Source organism: Triturus cristatus, chromosome 4_1, assembly GCF_964204655.1.
Source record: "Triturus cristatus chromosome 4_1, aTriCri1.1, whole genome shotgun sequence".
Lineage (NCBI taxonomy): Eukaryota > Metazoa > Chordata > Amphibia > Caudata > Salamandridae > Triturus > Triturus cristatus.
Window position 1 is genome coordinate 404723225 of NC_140585.1, and position 20308 is coordinate 404743532.

General features: G+C 46.0%; 1 protein-coding gene across 1 annotated transcript in view; it reads left to right on the plus strand.

Annotated features, from left to right (window-relative positions):
- Nucleotides 1–9789: 9789 nt before the first annotated feature.
- Nucleotides 9790–20308, plus strand: part of LOC146855020 (cathepsin E-like) — a 251150-nt gene continuing 240631 nt past the window's right edge. The window contains exons 1-2 of the mRNA XM_085652500.1: nt 9790–9864; nt 10101–10278. Coding sequence (XP_085508626.1) covers nt 9809–9864; nt 10101–10278 — 234 coding nt within the window. The 5' untranslated portion in view covers nt 9790–9808. The remainder of the gene's footprint in view (nt 9865–10100; nt 10279–20308) is intronic.

The following is a 20308-nucleotide window of genomic DNA, read 5'->3' on the forward strand; positions in this document are numbered from 1 at the left end:
TCCATTCTGTGGATGGAAATTTTATTGTCAGCAAGGTCTTTAGAGATAATGGATGCCAGGGAATGGAAAGGAACACAACTTGGTAAAGTTAGTTACATTACAGCCTGGGATCACAGAGCCTTGTGACTCTCGGGAAAAGTTATGGACATTGGTGGACAATGCTGAAGGGCAAAAGGTACCAAGTGATAGTTATCAGCTGATTGTTACTGAGAGTTTATGATGCCTATGGGGTACACACTCAATGGAATTGGTATTGAGTGGAAGGCATCCAAAGGAATACCACAGAAACAAATAAGCCTGAATCTGTGTTACTGATGATCATAGCCAAATTTCCATTTGCGGGGGGTGGGGGTAGGGGTGGCACTAGACAAGGGGGCACCAACCTAACTGAAGGAACACTGCTTTAGGTTCATGGTGGCATCAAAACTTTGAAATGCTGAAACCTAGTTTTTAAAGCTCTCAGTGACTTGATTTTAAGGGTGCCTGAATCAGGACAGGAGGGCTACCTTGAAGCAATTACACTGAAGAACCTTGGAAGAGCAATGACGCTGAGTTCCCCTAGATTCATAAACAATCAGATATAGTACAACAGATGTGCTCCTGGAGTTACTCTCAGTGGCAGGGGTTTGGGGAGAGCACAAGCGTGAAGTTTATTTGAGGTCACATTCACAGCACAACCATGTTTCAGCTCTCATCACCATAGGTAAATTAGAGTCACTGTCCCCAAGCTCACTTGTATATCCTTGGACCTTTGACAGCTGGGCTCCTCTTCTTCTTGCCTTTCTCACTGACTCTCTTTACACCGAGCACCACAGTCAACATTTGGCCCGGTTTAGCTGCACTAAGGTGGTCTGGTTTATGAGCAGTGACAGCTTCTGCTCTCCTCCAATAGGGATCTTTTGAGCAGACATCTAGTAAAACAACAGGATCTTGCAGTGAAATTACCAAAGGCTGCACACTCAAGATTGCTATGCCTGCAGGCACGTATCCTCTTGTGAGGAATCACGTTTGTGTATACAATATGTTGTACACTTATACATGAACACAATGCATATACTTAGGGAGAATAATGTGGCCTAGTTTTGGGTCATCAAATAGACTTTAAACAAGAGGATCAGAGGCCATTCTCTCAAGAGTAAAAGTAAAAAGCGCTGAACTTTTAGGTGACAAATTAGTGCCTCACCCATGAGTCTCTTAATAGTCTGGTAAAGAGGGATACCCCTTAGGCTTGTGGGTGGGGTCATGATCTGCATGTACTCTCTTCTTCAACTTAGTCTATCACTGTGCTTGGGGAGCATTAACAGCATGAATTTACCACCTTGAGGATGAAAAGCGATTGGGGAGAAATGATAGGGTATTCAAAACAAAATGTACAATATGGTACAGATGGAACGACTGACTGTGCTATGCAGGAATTATCATCCTTATAAATCGAATTGACCTCTACACAAAAAGCGTGAAGGTAGACACGTTGTCATAGATTCTGAGATAGGATATGAATAATTTAATGGCACAAGAGTTCTCCAAAAATGTAGTAGGGTATGAATAATATAATGGCACAAGATTTCTCCAAAAAAGTAGAATCCTTACTTTTCTCTGGTATTCCTGTTCTACTGACCTAATTCAAAGACTGTGGGAAAGACTTTGTCCCACTTGCATTCTCTCTTGGGCAATGGCCAATAAATAAGTACTTTTTTATGGGCACCATAGCTCTGTACTATCATGAACAAACTTTCTAAAATCCAGTTATTCACTGCGATTATTTAACAGCAGCTTTTTTTCACTGAAATCAAGTAACAATGTTCACCCGCCAATCTACGTTCAGCAGACATGTAACAAAAAGAAAGCATCTTAATTTGAAGTGACAAACGACTTGAAAAAATTAACACACCTCTAAGAAACACCGAACATAGTTCCAAATCAAAATTTAATTCTTTATCCACAAAAGCATTGTATTATTTTATTTGTTGTTTAAAAATAATACACAACAAAAACATGAATGCAACGTAAAACTTCTAAAAGTCAGTTAAAGCTAGGCTCGGTGTATAGGAGATATAATTAAAATAAAATGAAAGATGGGAAAATGGAAATACAAATTATGCTTTTCACAGTGGGGTTCTGAGCGACATCAAAGGCAACACAAGCTTTTCCATTGTTGTCTATTTTAGGTAATTCAGAACCCCTCTGTGAAAAACACCTCCTTGTTATCCATTGCTATCCATGTACAGTTCTATTTAATGTAAATAAATACATGTGCAGGCTACACTTAAAAGGATAGAAATGTAAACCTCTGAAATGTATCACAGGGGAGAAAGTTTTCAAGATGAACAACCTGGCTTTAAGCCACACCAATAAGCAAATCATCAGATACACCTGAATTTGCTGCACCACTGGAAGGTTAAAAAAGCAGGACTAGGGGGAGGAGCCTAGCGCTTGACCAAGATGGCCGCGTGAGCTTAGAGCTCCCGAGACCCTCGCGCCCTCCGTCGACTATCCTGTCTCTAATCCTGCTGGTATGCATGGCACCGTGTTGCTGAGTTGTCAGGGAGGCGATTGATGCTACCCGCGGTCGGATCGCCCATCGGGAACCGGACTTATGACTGGCGAAAGATTGCGGCCTAACTCCCGGAGATGCCAGGGGCTAGAGTTAGCAGGATGCCCGACTCCTAGTTGATCAACAACGGCCTGGTGAGGTGTGAACTGTCGGACGGAGGCCCTCGCTCTTTCACTTTCGATTTTGTTCCCTTTGTCTGCCCGGACACTGTAGAGCTCTGGGTGGCTTTATAACCCCAAGGACGCTCGGCGGGCTACTCTGGCAGCATAAGGCGGACCTGCTCACTCCTTATTCCTCTCTCTGAGAGGGAACGGTCTTCACTGCATTGGACTGCCTGGAGTCCATTATGTCGGGCAAAGCAGAAGGGGATCGGCTGAAGACTAAGTCCACCAGGCGGGGAACGTATTCCCAAGTCAACAGTATGGACCGCTACGCCCTCCTGAAGACATCGCCGAGTGGATCGAGCCAGGCGCCGGATGCCCAGAAGGAGGACTCGCCTGGGACACCGGAGCTCTCCCTGCAGGATGTCATGGGCGCGCTTGATGGGATGCAGACCTCGATGGGGAGGCAATTCGAGGCCCTGGCGCATAAGGTGGATGCCATCCTGGTGGATGTCAACTTGATCCGCTCGGACCTGGGCAAGACAAACGAACGCGTTAAGGACCTGGACCACAAGACCACGGGCCTCACTGATGATGTTGCGGATTTGCAGAACGAGGTCCGGAAGCTGAGGGCCGAGAGTGACCTCGCCGCTCGCCGGCTGGAGGACTTCGAGAGCCGGTCCAGGCGCAACAACGTGCGCGTCATCGGGGTCCCGGAGTCCTCGGATGAGGCTTCGACGGACCTGCTTGTGGAAGATTTGGTCCTCAATCATCTGAAGCCTAAGGGCCTTGGAAAGTTTTTTGCTGTGGAAAGGGCCCATAGGGTGCCGGGCGGACGGCCCAAGGCGGGTGCCCCGCCGCGGCCGATTGTCGCCCGGCTCTTTCATTTTCGAGATCGGGACGCTATCCTGCAAGCTTCGAGGGTGACGGGCCCAGTCCCCTTCCAGAATGCGTCGGTGAATTTTTATCCGGACTTCACCCAGCAGGTGCAGAGACAGAGACAGAGCTTCCTGGGGGTGAAGCGGAGACTTCGGGAACTGGACCTGAAGTATGCCATGCTTTTCCCCGCCAGACTACGGGTGGTGCATGAAGATCGGACATTCTTTTTTGACTCTCCTGTTATGGCCGACGAATGGCTGGACGCTTTGCCCCGGCGACGGACCGGGGACGACACAGCCGAGCATGGAGACAGTGGCCGGGATGGACAGGGATGAAATCTCAAAGCCGGCCTGACTTGATTTGACCATACTTGAAGATTTGAACAGAGAGCAGTAACTATGGAGGGTTGCGGGAGGACGAGGGGTGCTCTTTTCCTCCCTTAGGGTACTTTTTGTAGATTTTTGTTTTTGTAGGGCGACAGGCACACTGCAAGTTGGGGGGGCTTTTTAAGCTGCAGCAGGGGTGCAGGGTGGGGGGAGGTATGGAGATTTTGAGTTTGTTGTTGGGGGGTTTATTTCTGCAAGGCATGATGATTATCCTCAGGACTGTTCCATGGTGGCGCCTCGGGTGTGGGGTGGGCCTCTTTCCGTTTGAGGATGGGGGGTAGAGGCTTAAGTGTTATAAGCTGGAATGTTAATGGTTTGGGGGATCGCATCAAGAGGGGGATTGTTTTGCAATTTCTGAAACGTTCAATGCCAGACGTTGTCCTGCTGCAGGAGACGCATCTCATAAGCAATACGTGCTATGCCCTGAATAGGAAGGGGTATAAATTCATTGCACACTCGGGATTCTCTTCTGGGTCCAGGGGTGTGGGCATCCTCGTTAGAGCATCGTTGCCTTTTGAGGTGGACTCCACCATTGTTGACGATAGGGGGAGGTTTGTGGCGGTGGCGGGGAGGTGGGAAGGAAGGACTTTGGTTTTGGTTTCGGTTTATGTCCCGCCGGCCCTGCAGGCCTCCACATTTGCTGAACTGGGCAGGGCTTTGCTGACTCTCCCGGGGGGAATGCTGGTAGGGGGAGGGGATTTCAACGCTGTGGGTTCCGGACTGTTGGATAGATACCCGCCCAGGGATACAGGGGGGGCTCAGAAATGGCTTTCAGACTTCCTGGATACGTTTGGTCTGATAGACTGCTGGAGGCTCCGGCACCCCACACAGAGTCAATACACGTTTCACTCCGGGGCGCATGGTAGCCTCTCCAGGATTGACTACCTGCTCACTCTGGCCGCACATGCCTCGTTGATATCTGAGGCGAGGCACATGGCACGTGGTATCTCTGATCACTCGCCAGTGTGGATCCGGCTGGATCTAGGTCGGGAGGGAGGAGGGAGGGTGGCCCCCATCAACCCATGGTATTTCCGAGACCCCAAGATGCGCAGCGCCCTGGTAAAGAAGGTAGATAATTACTTTAAGGACAATCTGGGAACCGTGGACTCGGCGGTGTCGCTGTGGGAAGCTTTTAAGACCGTGCTTCGGGGGGAGGCCCTCTCCCTGGTGGTGGCTGCCAAGAACCGGAGGGATTGCGAGGTGCGGCAAGTGGAGGAGGAGATTGCGGCCCTTGAGGGGGATATGGAGGAGGATGTTACAGAGTCCTCATTGCATGAGCTTTGCCTGAAGCAGGCGGAGTATAGGGACCTGGTGACGAACGCCGCCAAGACCCTCAGCAGGGAACAACAGGGCCGCCTTTATGACGTTGGGGATAAGGCAGGGAAACTCCTGGCGTGGTTGGACAGGAAAGAACGGGTCAATAGAGTGGTGCCAGAGTTGATTGGAGAGGGGGGAGAGGCGATTGTGGAACCTGAGGGGATTGTGGAGTGTTTCGCGGAGTATTTTCATAGGGTTTATTCCTCTGTGTCGGACAGGCCGCCCGAGGACTCGTCTGATCTCCTCCGTGATATCGAGTTGCCCTGCCTCTCTGACATAGATAGGGACGATTTGGATGGTGACATCACGATTGACGAGGTGGCGGGGGCGATTCGCGCGTTGAACTCGGGTAAGGCCTCTGGACCGAACGGACTGCCGATCGACCTGTACAAATTGTTCCCGGATAGGGTCGCCCCTCACCTGCGCGCCATGTTTTTGGAGGCGCGGGGGGATGGGATCCTTCCGTTGGATCAGCGGCTGGCGTCGATCGTGGTCATACATAAAGAGGGTAAACCCCGAGATAGATGCGCCTCCTATCGGCCCATTTCACTCCTCAACGCTGAGCCGAAAATTCTGGCCAAACTCCTGGCTACCCGTTTGATTAGGGTACTTGGCGATTTGGTCCATCCGGATCAATCTGGCTTTATCCCGCACCGAAACACAGCATTGAACATTAGGCGGCTACATGGCGTCATCGCCAGGGCGGACACGCTGCGTGAACCGGCTGTTGTGGCATCTCTTGATGCCACGATGGCCTTTGACACGGTGGAGTGGGCATATTTATGGGCCGTGCTGGCCAAGTTTGGTTTCGGTCGCGGGTTTGTGAGTTGGGTTCGGTTGCTGTACGAGGGGCCACTAGCGAATGTTGTGGTGAATGGTCGGGCATCTACTCCGTTTCAGCTTGGTAGGGGTACTCGGCAGGGCTGCCCCCTGTCGCCTCTGTTGTTCGCCCTCGCCCTCGAACCGTTGGCTGCGTGGATACGTTGGCACCCGGATATACGGGGCCTTCGGTGGTCGCCTGATCACGAGGACCGTATTTCGCTTTATGCCGATGATATCCTGCTGTATCTTGCCTCACCTAAGAAGTCACTTATAGTGGTCTGTGACGTACTCGCATCGTTCGGCAGGAACTCGGGGCTTGTGATTAATTGGGGCAAATCGTACTTGTACGTTCTTAGTGGCGAGGTCCCACCGATCCCTAGAACATGTTTGATACAGGTTGCCCAGCAGGGCTTCGTGTATTTGGGGATTTTTATATCCATGGATCCTGCTGTGCGCTATGAGAGGAATCTGCTCCCCCCCTTGGCACGCTTGAGGCGAGATGTTGAAGGTTGGCGGAGGCTGCCGCTCTCCCTTGTTGGGCGTGCGGCCCTGTTCAAAATGATGTCTCTTCCCCGCTTCCTCTACGCCCTCCAGAACACCTTGGACTGGGTACCGGCCAAATACTTTCGGGAGGTCGAAGGCCTCCAACGGACGTTGCTGTGGGATGGGCGGCCGCGAATAGCTATTTCAAAGTTGACGCTCCCATGGTACGATGGGGGCATTGCGCTCCCGGACATCCGACGGTACTATTGGGCCACGCAGCTGAGCGCGATCAACCATGAGTTTTATGGCCCTGCCCTCAGCCCTGGGTATGCCATGGATAGGTGGCTGCTGCGCGGCGGCAACTACTACATGGCGTTGTATTCGCGGTCCTTAGACTCGTCCCTCACGGGGCCCACAGGTGTGGCGGTGCGCGTATGGAAGATGGCAACCGACTCGCTGGGCTGGAAGGATAGGCTAACCCTTGCTACCCCATTGTTTGAATCGGAAAGATTGGGAAGACTCTGGCATACGAAGGGCTTTGATAAGTGGGATCTGACAGGTATATCCAAGGTGGGAGATGTGCTGCATAAGGGGAGGGTGAAGTCCTTCGAGGAGTTGCAGACTGAGTTTGAGCTAGGGCCCTCAGAGTATTTTAGGTATATCCAGCTGCGTCACGCCCTCCGATCAGTCCTCGTGGAGGGTGAGAAGGTGCCGGAGTCCTCTCCCCTTGAGGACCGAGTCCTTGATGGTCATATGCCCGAGAGCACGATTTCGCTCATATATAAGAAGTTGATAAACGTCCGGGCAGACTTGCTATTGGGGCTGAGAGAACAGTGGACCAGGGATGGCCTTGAGTTGGATAATGAGGACTGGCAGTCAGCGGTTTCTTCGCCTAAGGAGGTTGCGATCCCGTCGCGTCTGAGGCTGGTGCAGCTTAAAATACTGCACCGGGTGTATGTGACGGGGCCAAGGCTGGTCCACATGGGATTCTCGGAGGACGGCCTGTGCAGAAGGGGATGTGGTATGGTGGGTACTTTCCTGCACATCATTTGGGAATGTGGTGTCATTGTGGAGTTCTGGAGGAGAGTCCATGCAGTTATGGGGGAGGTGACGGGCATTGTGGTACAGCCGGAGGCGCGGTGCTGCCTCCTGAACGTCTGGGGGCCCACTGACCTTGATGAGGCGCAGACCCAATGGGTGACTCTGGGTAACATGGTAGCTAAAAGGGATATCGCGCGATTATGGGGCTCCTCGGGACCCCCTACACTGACCGTGTGGAAGGAGAACATGGATTGGAGCATGTTTAGGGAGAAGACGGTCTACTGCTCTAGAGGTCGCCCCCGGAAGTGGCATGCCATCTGGGGGCGGTGGAACCAATACAGGGGGGGAATATGTCTTGCCCCGGAACTGGAACCTCCCGAGGAACAGCTTTCCCCCTGACCTACTTTCCAGCACAGTTTGGTTTTAGTAACCGTTCTGGGCCTCTGCTGTTCCCCTTCTTCCTCCGCACACAGTCTTATACTTAGTAGATGAGTGGGGTCCGGCCTCCCCTGGGGGCTTTCGCCATGGGCTTTCAATGTTCTGCCTTGCTGGGGTTTGTTGTGTGTTTTTTCTGTGTTTATTTAAAATTGGACCTTTACATTACTCTTTGAACTGTATTGGGGACACATCACTGTATCTAACTTGCAATGCTGCCGAACCTTTGGGCTGTCGGCTGAATAGGTGTGTCCTGAATTTCGAAATAAAGGTTTTCAAAAAAAAAAAAAAAAAAAAAAAAAAAAGAAAAAGCAGGACTACTATTGGTATCAAATCTATGGCTAGACAATATCTACGATTAACTAGTTTAGTTTGGTTTTGCATGGCCACTTCTCTACACCAAGCTTTCTACACCAAGCTTCGAGGAAGAGAACACCACCTATACATTGGACCTTTGGCTTCAAGGAGTTCTGTGCACGTCAGTCTGTGGTAGCCCTCTTGAATATATTGCTATTGAATCATAGGGTCCCCTTTAGTTGTCATAGCCATGTTAGCCATGTTTCTTTGAAACCAAAAATCACCATTTTAAAGTCTAATTCAAGCAGGTACATATGAAAACATGCATTGGAAACACATACTACAAAATATCTACTGCAATCTACAGGTTTTGGAACTCTTAACAGGATGTAAATATCCCACTGCAAAGAATTAGACTTGATTTAAATGTCTAAATCCAGCGAAACACACTTTTACTCTATGTCACTCCACTCCATGCACTCTATGCCCCTCTACTCTACACTGCTGAGTCACTATGCGTGTCATCTCTCCGGAGGCAGGGGGTAAGGCTGCTCTGATCCTACTAGACCTATCAGCAGCCTTTGATACGGTGTCCCATTCGGGCCGCCTCTCTCGCCTTCAGGTCAAATGAAGGCTGAAGTCTTTCTTGGAAGAGAGAAGTAAGGAAGTGTGGACGCCTCCATTCTCCTCAGGCATTAAACAACTTACGGTGGGGTGTCCCTCTGGGCTTTGACCTTAGCCCCACGCTGTTTAACATCTATATGGCCCTGATGGCTTCCCTGGTAGAGTCCCTTGGTGCAAAAATTTCCTACACTGATAATACGCAGCTCCTCTTCTCCTTTAGTAAAGGTGGAGTTATTACTCCAGATTCCATTCAACCTTGTCTTACGGCAGTCTTCCAAGGGGTGCACTTGAACCAACTAAACTGTAATGCAGAAAAGACCAAGGTTCTCTGCTTCGGCCGCAATTTTTCTTCAGACTGGCAAATTATCTGGCTAGATGGGGCTCCCCCACCAGGCCTGCAATCTGAGGCAGTCAAAAATCTGGGAGTTAAGTTTGACCTTCAGCTGTCATTTCAAAATGAAATAAACACTGTGCTAGGTGTTGGCCTTCTTCGTACTGCTAAAAAGGTTTTGCATTTTCTCTCCCTTTTGGCCTGGAAAACGGTGATTTTAGACCACATTATGCAAATGCACTTTACTTGGGTATTCTGCGGTACCTAGTAATTTAGCTACAGAGTAATACAAAATGCGGCTGCTCACCTGACGCCCAAGCGCCCGTTGAAGGACCACAGGTCTTCACACGTTCGTACCTTGACTGCCAGTATTTGCTTAAAGCGTCATTTTAGTTCCAGGGTAGCTTGCTGACATTTGTGCCAAATCCGTGACCTGCTTTCATCGATTGACCTGAATGAAAGCGCTGCATGACCTGGCCAGGTATAAAAACTACAAACTCCACTTTAAGCGGCCATTCGTTCCAGTGCAGGGGCTGCAATGAGGTTCCTGCTGCTGTCCTTGGTGTGTGTTCATTTGAGCACATGCCTGGAGAGGTAAGAGGCCAGGGCAAACCTTTCATCAGTTTCACATGTTGCAGTGAGCAGTCTTGGGAGGGCAGCAGTAAGAAGTGCCAGTACTCTCTCATTACGAGTGCTGCATCCCTGCTGTGAAGTGCAGGTACTCGGTAACTGGCAGTCCCTGCCCACATGATGTATTAATTTTAAGAGAATGAAAAAGCCTGTTCGGGGATTATTAAAGGCTGATAGATGTGTGTCTGTTTCTGTTTCAGAATCCCACTGTTCCACTTCAAGTCAATCAAGACCCAGCTCCGCGAAAGAGAGGGACTGGAGGAGTTTTGGGGAAACCACCAGAGGGACATTTTTGCCCGGAAGTATTCGCAGTGCTTTCCTTCAGATATATTATTACCATCTAGCCTGACTTACGAACGCCTCTACGATTACATGAATGTGAGTACTTTCCCAAGATTTTTCCCTTCCACATTTCCTGCCATCCTTTTGACACTCGAGACAACTTGTAACTGACAAAACCAGTGCTTAATTTGAGCTGGCGGTTCCCTGTGGGGGCCACCAGCACTCTTGTTTGGGGACCAGCACTTATTTGTCTGCATCAGACGTTTACTGAGACCAAGAGAGAGAAAAATAAACAATGTGGAAAGATGGAGAAAACCATCTTAAAGGCAGAAAACAGGAGCCCTCAAGAGTGAGATAAATTGTGCAGGGAGTGTCTGTCAGTGGATCAAAGAGACATGAGTGTAATTCAAGAATAAACAGTCTTGGTGTTCGTCTTGGTGTGAGTACTGGAACTCATCATTACAAAAATTAAGCACGGAAAGGTGTATATAGTCCCGAAGCTGGTGAGGTATATATGGATACAGTAAAATATCTGGGAGTCCGGTTTTCTCCAGTGGTCAAGAAAATTGTGTCTTTGAACTATGAACTTATTTTGGTTAAATCTAGGCACTTGTTTGAGCAATGAAACAGGCTACCAGAAGGTCTTGTAACTTGATCAAAATTGTGATCCTCTGTAGATTTATACATTTATTCATAGCTATTCATTTATATTTAACAGTTGCTTTCCTCTCTGAGGTTGAAAGGCCTTGGGCCCACTTGATTTGGTAATATAAATGCTCTCGCTGCTCAATACGGACCCTACACCTACCAAAAGATAAAGGTGGTGGTCACATCCTAGCTTAAAGTACTATTATTGGTCTGCTATCTCGGAGCACATGTCTCAAGTGGTGATCTACCATGAATCCTGGTACTTGCGGTCTCTTTATTTCTAAGTTGGCCCAAGGGTATGGTTCCATGATCCCTTTAGGTGTACTCAGTGTAAGACCCTCCAGGTGTTTTACTAGGTGTGTCAAAGATTAAGGGCTACATTTACAATTCCCCCTCTCACTCATTATACATCTCTGTGGTTTTGTTGGATTTTCTGTCTTGTTCTAATGATTTGCAAGCAGTGGACTGGTCCAGGTTTTGCCTTGAACCCATCGGCCAGCTGTTTTGCAGGGTATTAGGTCTTTTCCTTTTCAGTAGTTTAGGAATTTTCTTAACAAACAGGTTAAAGATTCAGGACAGCTGTACCTTGTACGGAGTGTTGATTTGTTGAACAGAACCTATGGAAGAGGTAGGATTAGTCAATTCTAGAAATTACTAAGGCAGTAATTACGAGTTTGGCGAACGCTGCGGCGGCGCAGCGTCTACCGCAGCACCTGCGGTCCGAACGCCCTATTCTGAGTTTGGAGGTTGGACGACCGCAGGCCCACTGCAACTGCTGGGGAACCACCATTCCCTGGCAGTGTTGCATTGGTGTGAGGCAGTAATATGTTGGTGGTGCCGTTGCAGCACTACCAAGCATATTAGGAGTTTGCTCACTGCCAGACATTTCATGCTGGTGAGCCCGCTATGAAAAGGCTGAGGGTGAAGGAACATCAGGCCATGGAGATGAATGCAGGGGGACACATGTTGTGCCCCCCTGTGTGCATGCACCCCCTTTCCTGCACGGCATGTACTGCAGATTCCAGGCCGTGAAGGAATGGGCTTTGGTGTTCCCAATGTGGGGCCTTTTTCAAAGGCACCACCATGGGAGCGCCAAAGGATAGCCCGCCAGACGACTTTAGTGTAGTGGGAGCGGGGCGGTGGTGTGCAGCCCCGCTTCCACTCCCAAACTCAGAATCAGGCCCTAAATGTTGATCACTGCAGCAATATATCCATCTTAGCCCCCAACTGGACTAGTAAATTAGAACTACAAGTGCCTGCTGATGGTATTAGTGAGTCAATGCAGTTGAGTAGTCAGTTAGTGAATGTGTCTAGTCTGAAAATACATTATTTCAAGGTTCTTCAGTATACATATTATGCTCCGAACTGCCTGTTTAACTGGGGTTGCTGGTATAGTTCAGAATGCTTTAAGTGTCGTATGGTGGTAGCAGACACTGCATATTTTCTACTTATGTGGTGTATTACAGCAATATTGGGAGGGGATCTCCAGCGTTACCCTAAGTCACATTTACCCATCCGCTCAGCTGATTATCTTTGGTACATCATATGAAGTACGCTTAAAGTTGAAGGATATTCTTTTCTTCATGACTCTGATGGCTAGGGTTTTGGTTGTGCAATTTTTGCTTGACCCTAAACCTCCACTGGCTATTATCTGCTTTAAGCAGTTCTTGAATATTTATGGTTTAGAGCTTTCAAGAGGGATCCAGTAAAGAAAGATTCAAGCCAAATGTGAGCTGGGGTGGATTTAGATGCTGTGGCGGATAGAGTTGTGAGTCCACAGATCATCAATAACCTGGCACCTCATTTTTTTAAATTTCTTTTTTATCCTTCCTCACTTATTAAGGTCGCTAACCTCTCTTGTGTTATACTGTTATTTTGATATTGCGGCTTTGGTTCTCTAATTTGTATGATATGGTGTCACCACTCTGTTGCATCAATGTTGTCAAAGTGCAGATAAATCAATAAGATATTTTAAATAAAATGAAAACATGAACTTTTATTGACTTTACTACATGGTTTTGGCAAGGTCCACAAATGGGTCGCAGTGAACAGTCATACATCCTTTTGTCTGTGCCGCTGAATAGCTCTTTAAAACATGGGATTCTTCAATTCCTGGATAAACACCTGTCTCTAATTTCGTTATAATCCGTGACTAGTGATGCACCTAGTCTCCATTTATAACGAAAAGTTTTCGGAAGTCAACTGTAATAATTTATTACAATTGAGTTCTGATGTCACAATGCCTGCTGCCGGAGCCAACAGTCGCAGTGAAAGGCAGGTCAGGTCATTGAGCACCTGTGCAAAGAATATAAATCATTGCTTTTCTTTCTTCTGCTCTTTTTTGTAGGTTACAGTAACAAATAGAAAGAAGCTTCTTTTTGTCACTCCTTAAATAACTATATAAAAGTTAAAATCTTTCAGCATGTTTCTGCACATTCCGAGCTGTGCAGCTTTTTTAAAAAAGTGACTTATATTGAAATGTTTCTAGTATCTTTTTGCAACAAATATCTAACAGGTTTTAGATGTGTTTAATTTTTTTTTGTCCTCATTTATAAATAAGCAGATTGTCCTTAAACTCATATAGGCTCCACCCTGGTTCCCTCAGAGGGAGGCCACGGTCTTACCTGTATCTTTGCCACCTCCGTGGTTCCTTGAATGGCCAACCGCAAGACTATTAGGTAGAGGAGGATTGAGTTTATATCCACTTCCCCCAATTCGACCTTCTTCCCATAATCTCTCTTATTTAATAATCATTGGACTTTATTGAAATGTTGCATTACCAAACTTACTAAGTCATTCATCCCAGGCCACCCAAAATCGAGTTATTTTTCTCGAAAAACAGCAATGATCCAACTTATATACCCTTTTAACTGAATCAACCTAATCCAAAAATAATGGAGGCTGAGGAGAAACCCATTTAAAGCAAATTTCTGTCCTAGCCAGAAGGAATAAAATAAATAACAGCGAGGTTTGGAGTTTAGTTAGCTTACAACTTGTACTCTCCTCTAAGAAGACTCCAAAAATAACCAAAATCAGGTTTCCCTCAATTTCTTACCCCAAAACCTCTGACAAGGTCTTACCAACATCGTGGCAGAAGCCTTGAATCCGAGAACACTGCCGAAACATATGCAGATTGTCCACATATCCCAGACTACACTTCAAACAGGGCTTCACACCTACACCTCCCAGCTTTGGCAATCTCTTGGGGGTCCAGTAAGCCCTGTGGAGTGTAAACAAATAATTTCTTATTAGGGGAGCAGCTTTGACAACACTCCATAAAGTGCGCATCGAGACTTGCCATAGAGATGCTATGTCGATCGAAGGAAGGTCTCTTCTCCAGGGCTCCTTCATCGGTGTTGCTGGGGGCTCACCTTTCACTAGCAACCAGTACCATTTAGAGCATTCTTTTTATGTGATGGAGCAGACCTAAGAGGATGTTTTCATGTTCACCATCTCCATCCCCTTCTATCCCAATCTTTGCAGCCCAACTAGATAGTTGGTAGAGTTTGAATCTTTATAACCTCTGGTTCGAAATTTTATTTAAGAAGTCCCAAGAGAGTAGTTTATTGTTTTGCAACAATTGGCCCCATTTCGTAATGTCTTCTTCCAGTAATAGGGTTGACAAACTATCCTTAAGACACAAAGGTGTACCGGGAGAGTTCCAAATAGGGGCGCCAGCGCTGTAGTACGGGAACTTAAGAATTTTCCTGACCTGATACCAGAGCTCACAGGCTGATCTCAGTACCTTCAGTTTAACTTTTTTTTTTAATGTGTTTAATGTGGGATGACCGGGCTTAAAAATAAACCCATCTCCACCCAAGGAGATATTTCTGGACACAGCGTGGAGAAAGGGAGGAAAGCAGGAGGATTCAAACAGGAGGGATCTTATATTTTTTAATTGAAAGGCCCAGCAATAGAGGCGAAAATCAGAGCTTGCTATACCCCTGTCTAACTTAGAGATCCTCACTCCTTTATTAGCCCAAAGACAGCTGGATATGTCACTCTGTAGAGATTTTACAATGTTATAGTTAAAGGATAAAGGGATTGCATCAAAGATAAAAGTAAACGTAGGCAGGATTGACATTTTAACCAAATTGGAACGGCACAAGATGGAAAGTGGAAGGCTACTCCAAGATCTTAATTGTGTTCCTGCCTCTTTTATTTTTAATTCAAAATTTACCTGAGCTAACCAAGTAATGTCATGTGTTATCTGTACACATAGGCATCTAATTTGTTGTTTGACCACTGGGACATTTGACTGCGAATTATAAGACATCATTTCGATTTTTTGGGGGTTAATTAAATAACTGGAAACCTTCCGAAACAACTGCTCATTAACTGCTCTAAACTCGGTAGGATACTGGGACTCTCCCTTGTAAAAATCATCAAATCATCAGCATAAAGGGCTAGTTTTTTTACCCACCCATTCTATTCAAATGGAGCGAAGATCTGGCTGGCCCTAATACTACATGCCAAGGGTTCGATATACAAATCAAAGAGTAATGGGGAAAGTGGACAACCCTGTCTAGTTCCCGGGTCCAACTTGATTGAACTGGTTAAATTCCCATGAACCACTATCCTCGCTGTGGGGGTTTTATAGATGTTATTTACAGCCCTAACAAATTTATCCCCTAGCCCATAAATGTGAATCATATGGTGAAGAAAAGGCAAGTGCTCCCTATCAAAGGCTTTAGCTGCGTCAAACGCAAAGATGGTAAGAGGTAGCTTTTCTGAGGAGGCACTATTGATTGCGCCGATCAACTTGTGAGTTAAATCATGAAGTTGATGACCCTTAATAAACCCCTTCTGATCAGGGTCAATCAGGGAGCCCATTACCTGATTTAATCTCCCAGCTAAAATTTGCGCGTAGATTTTATTGTAGCAGTTCAGCAAGGCGATGGGCCTATAAGACTCACATTTTTTAGGATCTTTATTGGGCTTCAGGATTAAGCTGATAGCAGCCTCATCCCAGGATTTAGGAATTGGGAGGCCAGTCAAAAAAATACAGTTAAACCAAAACAGGAGTCATTTCCTCTGCAAGCGAGATGTAAAGCTCGTTAGGAATACCATCTAACCCTGCTGCGCTACCCCTTTTTAGGCGTTTCATGGTGGTCTCCAATACTTCTAATGTGATTTTTTGATTAAACCCTAAAGATTGCTCATCTGTCAGCAATGGTATTGTTATGTCAATATACTCTTTTATCTGGGAGTCAAACAATACCGGGTCCTCTGTATATAGATCTTGGAAGAAGGACTCAAAGACTGATTCCATTTCCTTGATTAAATTCCTGGTCTGATTAATGCGGAGTTCCAAGCCAGGAGCTTCCCACATCCTTCTCCATATTCATAATTAGCTAGTTTGCTAGCCTCCCATCTTTTCCTTATGATGCTATAAAGGTAATCAGCCAGTGCCTGTCTTTTAGCTAAGACCTTGTTAGTCTGGTCCCTCTGCTCCCCATCACCTTTTTGAGTAAGTTCACTCAGAGCAACTGAGATATCTTCTTCCAGCTGTCTTATCATAGCTTTGGTCTCCTTATGCTTTTTAGCAGCCAAACTAATAACTCTCCCTCTTATAAATGCCTTATAGGCATCCCATACTACATGTGAAGGGGCAGAAGAATCATGAGTTTAAAAAAATAACAGGGTATCATTTTTAAGTTGTGTTATTACCGATGTGTCGGAGAGTAAAGATCTATCAAAAACCCATCTTCTAACAAACAGAGTTCTCTCTATTAGTAGATCCATCAAGACTGCAGAGTGATCAGAGAGATGCTCCGGAATGTGTGCTACCATTTTAACACAGTTAATCAGTCTGTTATCTACTAAAAAAAAGTTAATTCTGGACGAATGGACATATTTTTTGTTATTAAGTGTAAAAGGTGAGGAGCCAGTTATTGCCTTATTTTTTACTCTCCATATGTCTGCTAAACCTAGATCTTCTATGAGGACTCTGATAACAGAGCCCATTTTAGATGCTACTGCTCCCGCCTTTTTGGATCTAACAAGGATAGGATTCAGAAGAACATTAAAGTCCCCTCCCATAATAATAGGGAACGTAGATTGTAGTAAATGGTTGTATATGGAATTTAGAGGGGCCTCATCATCAATGTTTGAACCATAGTAGCCCACTACAACGACCATTTAGTTATGAATCTTAACCTCAGCAATGATCCAACGCCCCTTAACATCCACCTTATAGGTCCCTAGGGTAGCCTTTGCCGATTTTTTTTAAAATAAGGGCTACTCCTTTTGTGCAGCATGTTTGGGTAGGATGAAGTGAATTTTCAATCCACTTTTGTTTAACACGAACAGACTCCCATTCATCAATGGTTAAGTGAGTTTCTTGCAAAATAATATCACAGTCAGATTGACTCAGATAATGCAGGATCCTCCTACGTCCACCCGCTACTCTGAGGCCATTAACATTCCAAGTTAGTATTTTAATTGGGACAGGCATTAGTATATGGGTTTTATCAGGTTAGATCTCTCAGCTCGGGAGACCAGCCCAACCAGGCCATGACCTACCCCTCTCTTAATTCTCATCTCATTTAGTGTTGCCAAGAAGTGAATAATTTTTTTCTTTTTTCCCTAATATGCTCCCCACCCAGTGAAATACATAATTAAATTGCTGCTCTTGTGACCCCCCTCGGCCCAAGTGAACCCTCCCCAAAAATAACATGGGTAAGATGAAAGACTACCTTATGGAGCTTGCCCCGCTCTCCAAAATGTAGCAAATACAACAAAAGAATAACAAATTAACCCTAGCCCTTTACTTGGTCCGTAAAAGTCCCTACCTCCTTGGGATCCCTAAAATTGAACATTTTATTGTTCCACATAACTTTAAGGAGGGCTGAGAACCTCAGCTGGACTGTTGCCCCTAGAGACCTTAAAGTCGGCATAAATTTTCCCAGTTCCCACTGCCTATCCTGCGTGATTTTTGAGAGATCCGATCAAATCCGGAATTTCCACTCCCCTTTAGAAAAACTCCCATCTTTTAAAGCCTCGGACAGGACTCGCTCCTTTAAAGTATAGGTTTTAAAATGAACCAAGATTCTCCTGGGGGTTTTCCTATTTGCTTTTTTGTAGAAAGGATCTCTATGAATTCTCTGGATATCAGCCTCTAGGTCGTGGGAATCAATAGTGGGGATAAACTCTTTTAATATGTTTATAATAAAGCTTTTAATGTTACCCTCCTCTAGGCCTTCTGGGACATTGCGAACCTTAATATTGTTCCACCTCACATTATTTTCTAGTGCCTCAATTTTGTCTAGCATATCTTTTTTGCCATTTTCCAAAGTTTGAATCTCAGTCCGATGAATCCCTACTACCTTATTGAGGTCCACCACTGTAGCTTCCATAGCACAGATTCTCTCTGTAATTGCATACATCTTAGCTTCTAAAGTCTCACAGGAGTCTTGAATTTCAGCCTGATTCCTCTCCGAGACGGCAAACTTATTTCTGATATCTGACGAGAGAGCCACAAACATGGCAGCCAGGTCCAATTGTTTAGGACTGATTGATGACAAATGGATTCCAGCGGGCGAAGAAGTGGGCGATCGGGACAGTTAGACCAACCTGTTGGACTTTATTATGCACCTTAAAAGAGGATCAAAGAGATGGGGTTACTCTGATTTGGTGAGCTTCTTTTTGTTGTCTCGCTGACGATATTGAGCAAGAATTCTGAGGAATAAAAGATGGACTACCCCCTGTTTCCTACTAGATTTTTTAGAAAGGGTTTTCCCAAAAATGGGGGGCAGGAAGAATCGTGGAGGAGTTTACAGGGGCACCCGGGACACTAAAGTTTTTATTACATAGAGCTTACCTACTAGGAAGCTCTACGCCCCTTTTACCAGCTGAACCCACTGTTTAAGAAGCTAGGGTGATACAATTAGCAGATTCTGAGTAGTAAGTCACATTCAATACCTCCCACTGCCTTACTTGCTCCTCTTGCGCAGGATCTGGGTTTACCGATTTCAGTTTCGCTTTTCCTCTTCTTCGTGGAGTTTGTTTATCATGAAGAATGGTGCTGGTTTCCCTACTACCCAAGTGCTTAGTCCATCTGAAGCTCATGGGCAGAGTGAGAACTGATGGCAAAGAAAGAGCTGGGTAAACAGAGGTGATCTGCAGGGGGTTGTTGCAACAATACAATATCTGTGTCCTGTAGTCACCCCCCTGAGAGCCTCCTGTAATGAAGCTCGAAGAACGGGGCAGCTGGCAGGGACTAACTCTGCCTGACGTGCCCTGGAAGGAGATCCTGAATGCGGCACCCCTATCCAGGCGAATAACGTCTGCTGCGTCCAGCAAACACCTCCCAGCAGACCCTGGGCCAAACCATGTCCGCCAGGCCAGCACTGCCACATTCCCGAGCCTGAAGCCCGAAGCCCGAAGCCCGGGAGACCAAGAAAACAAAGATGCGACGGAGAAATTAGGCCCGGGACACCTGGGTGAACCCGCGAACAACCGCTGCACACCACCGGTCAAGGAAGCAGACAGATGTGTTTAATTTTGCAATAGAGGTTCTGTTCTGTTTTTATTCTTCATGTTTGCAAACATGCTTTCTCATTCAAATAAAAGAGCTATGAACTAAGTTTTTAAGAGGTTTGTGGGAAACGTGATGGTGATTCCATTTATAACATGAGATAAAGTACCCCCTGTCGTAGGTGATAAGGATATTGCAAGTCACCTCAGAGTTCCATATAGTTATAAATTAACTCAGCCTTTGGCCTAGTTCCTCTATATGGTTATGGAACTCCTTGGTGACTCGCAGTATCCTTATAATGTACAGCAGAGGGTACTTTATCCCTTATATTATTTTATATTAATGCATTTTAAAGCCTGTTGTCTGTTAATGGCAGTAGATGCCCATCCAGGTAGTCGAACAATGCCCAGACATGTTTCTTTTATTGTTTAACTTCACATTTCCGCAAACGTTTGAGAGGCTCCACCATTGGTGATTTTTTCAGTTTGTCCTGCTTGTCCTCTCTGATGAGGAACATTTAATCAAAGTACATATTTTGTTTTTGGAGTGTTCCCGGTGGAGATGCTCCGTCCTTCAGAAGTCAGTAAATAAGCACCTCTTCCTCTTAGGCTATTTCTCAAGTTTAGGACCTATAACAACCGCTACTTCCCTCAGCAACAGGCTATAGCACTATATTAAACTGAGTAATAGTCATCCCTGCTATTTACAGTGCTTAGACATGACATAATTGTTGCATAGATTACTGCATACAATTTATTACTATTACCTTGAAACAGAAGTGTTGATCAGTAAACATCATCAGGGTTTTTATTTAAATTTTCTATTTTTATATGTCCGAGAATTAAAAGTTACAATCAATCAAACTCATATTCAGTTTTTAATGGAGTTCTGGAAGGACAATCCGTATACAAATAGATTATTTATGGCTAAAATACGATTAATCACTTAGCACATTGAGGAAAATGATCTAGGTGTAATAACTATGCGGCCAATACTATC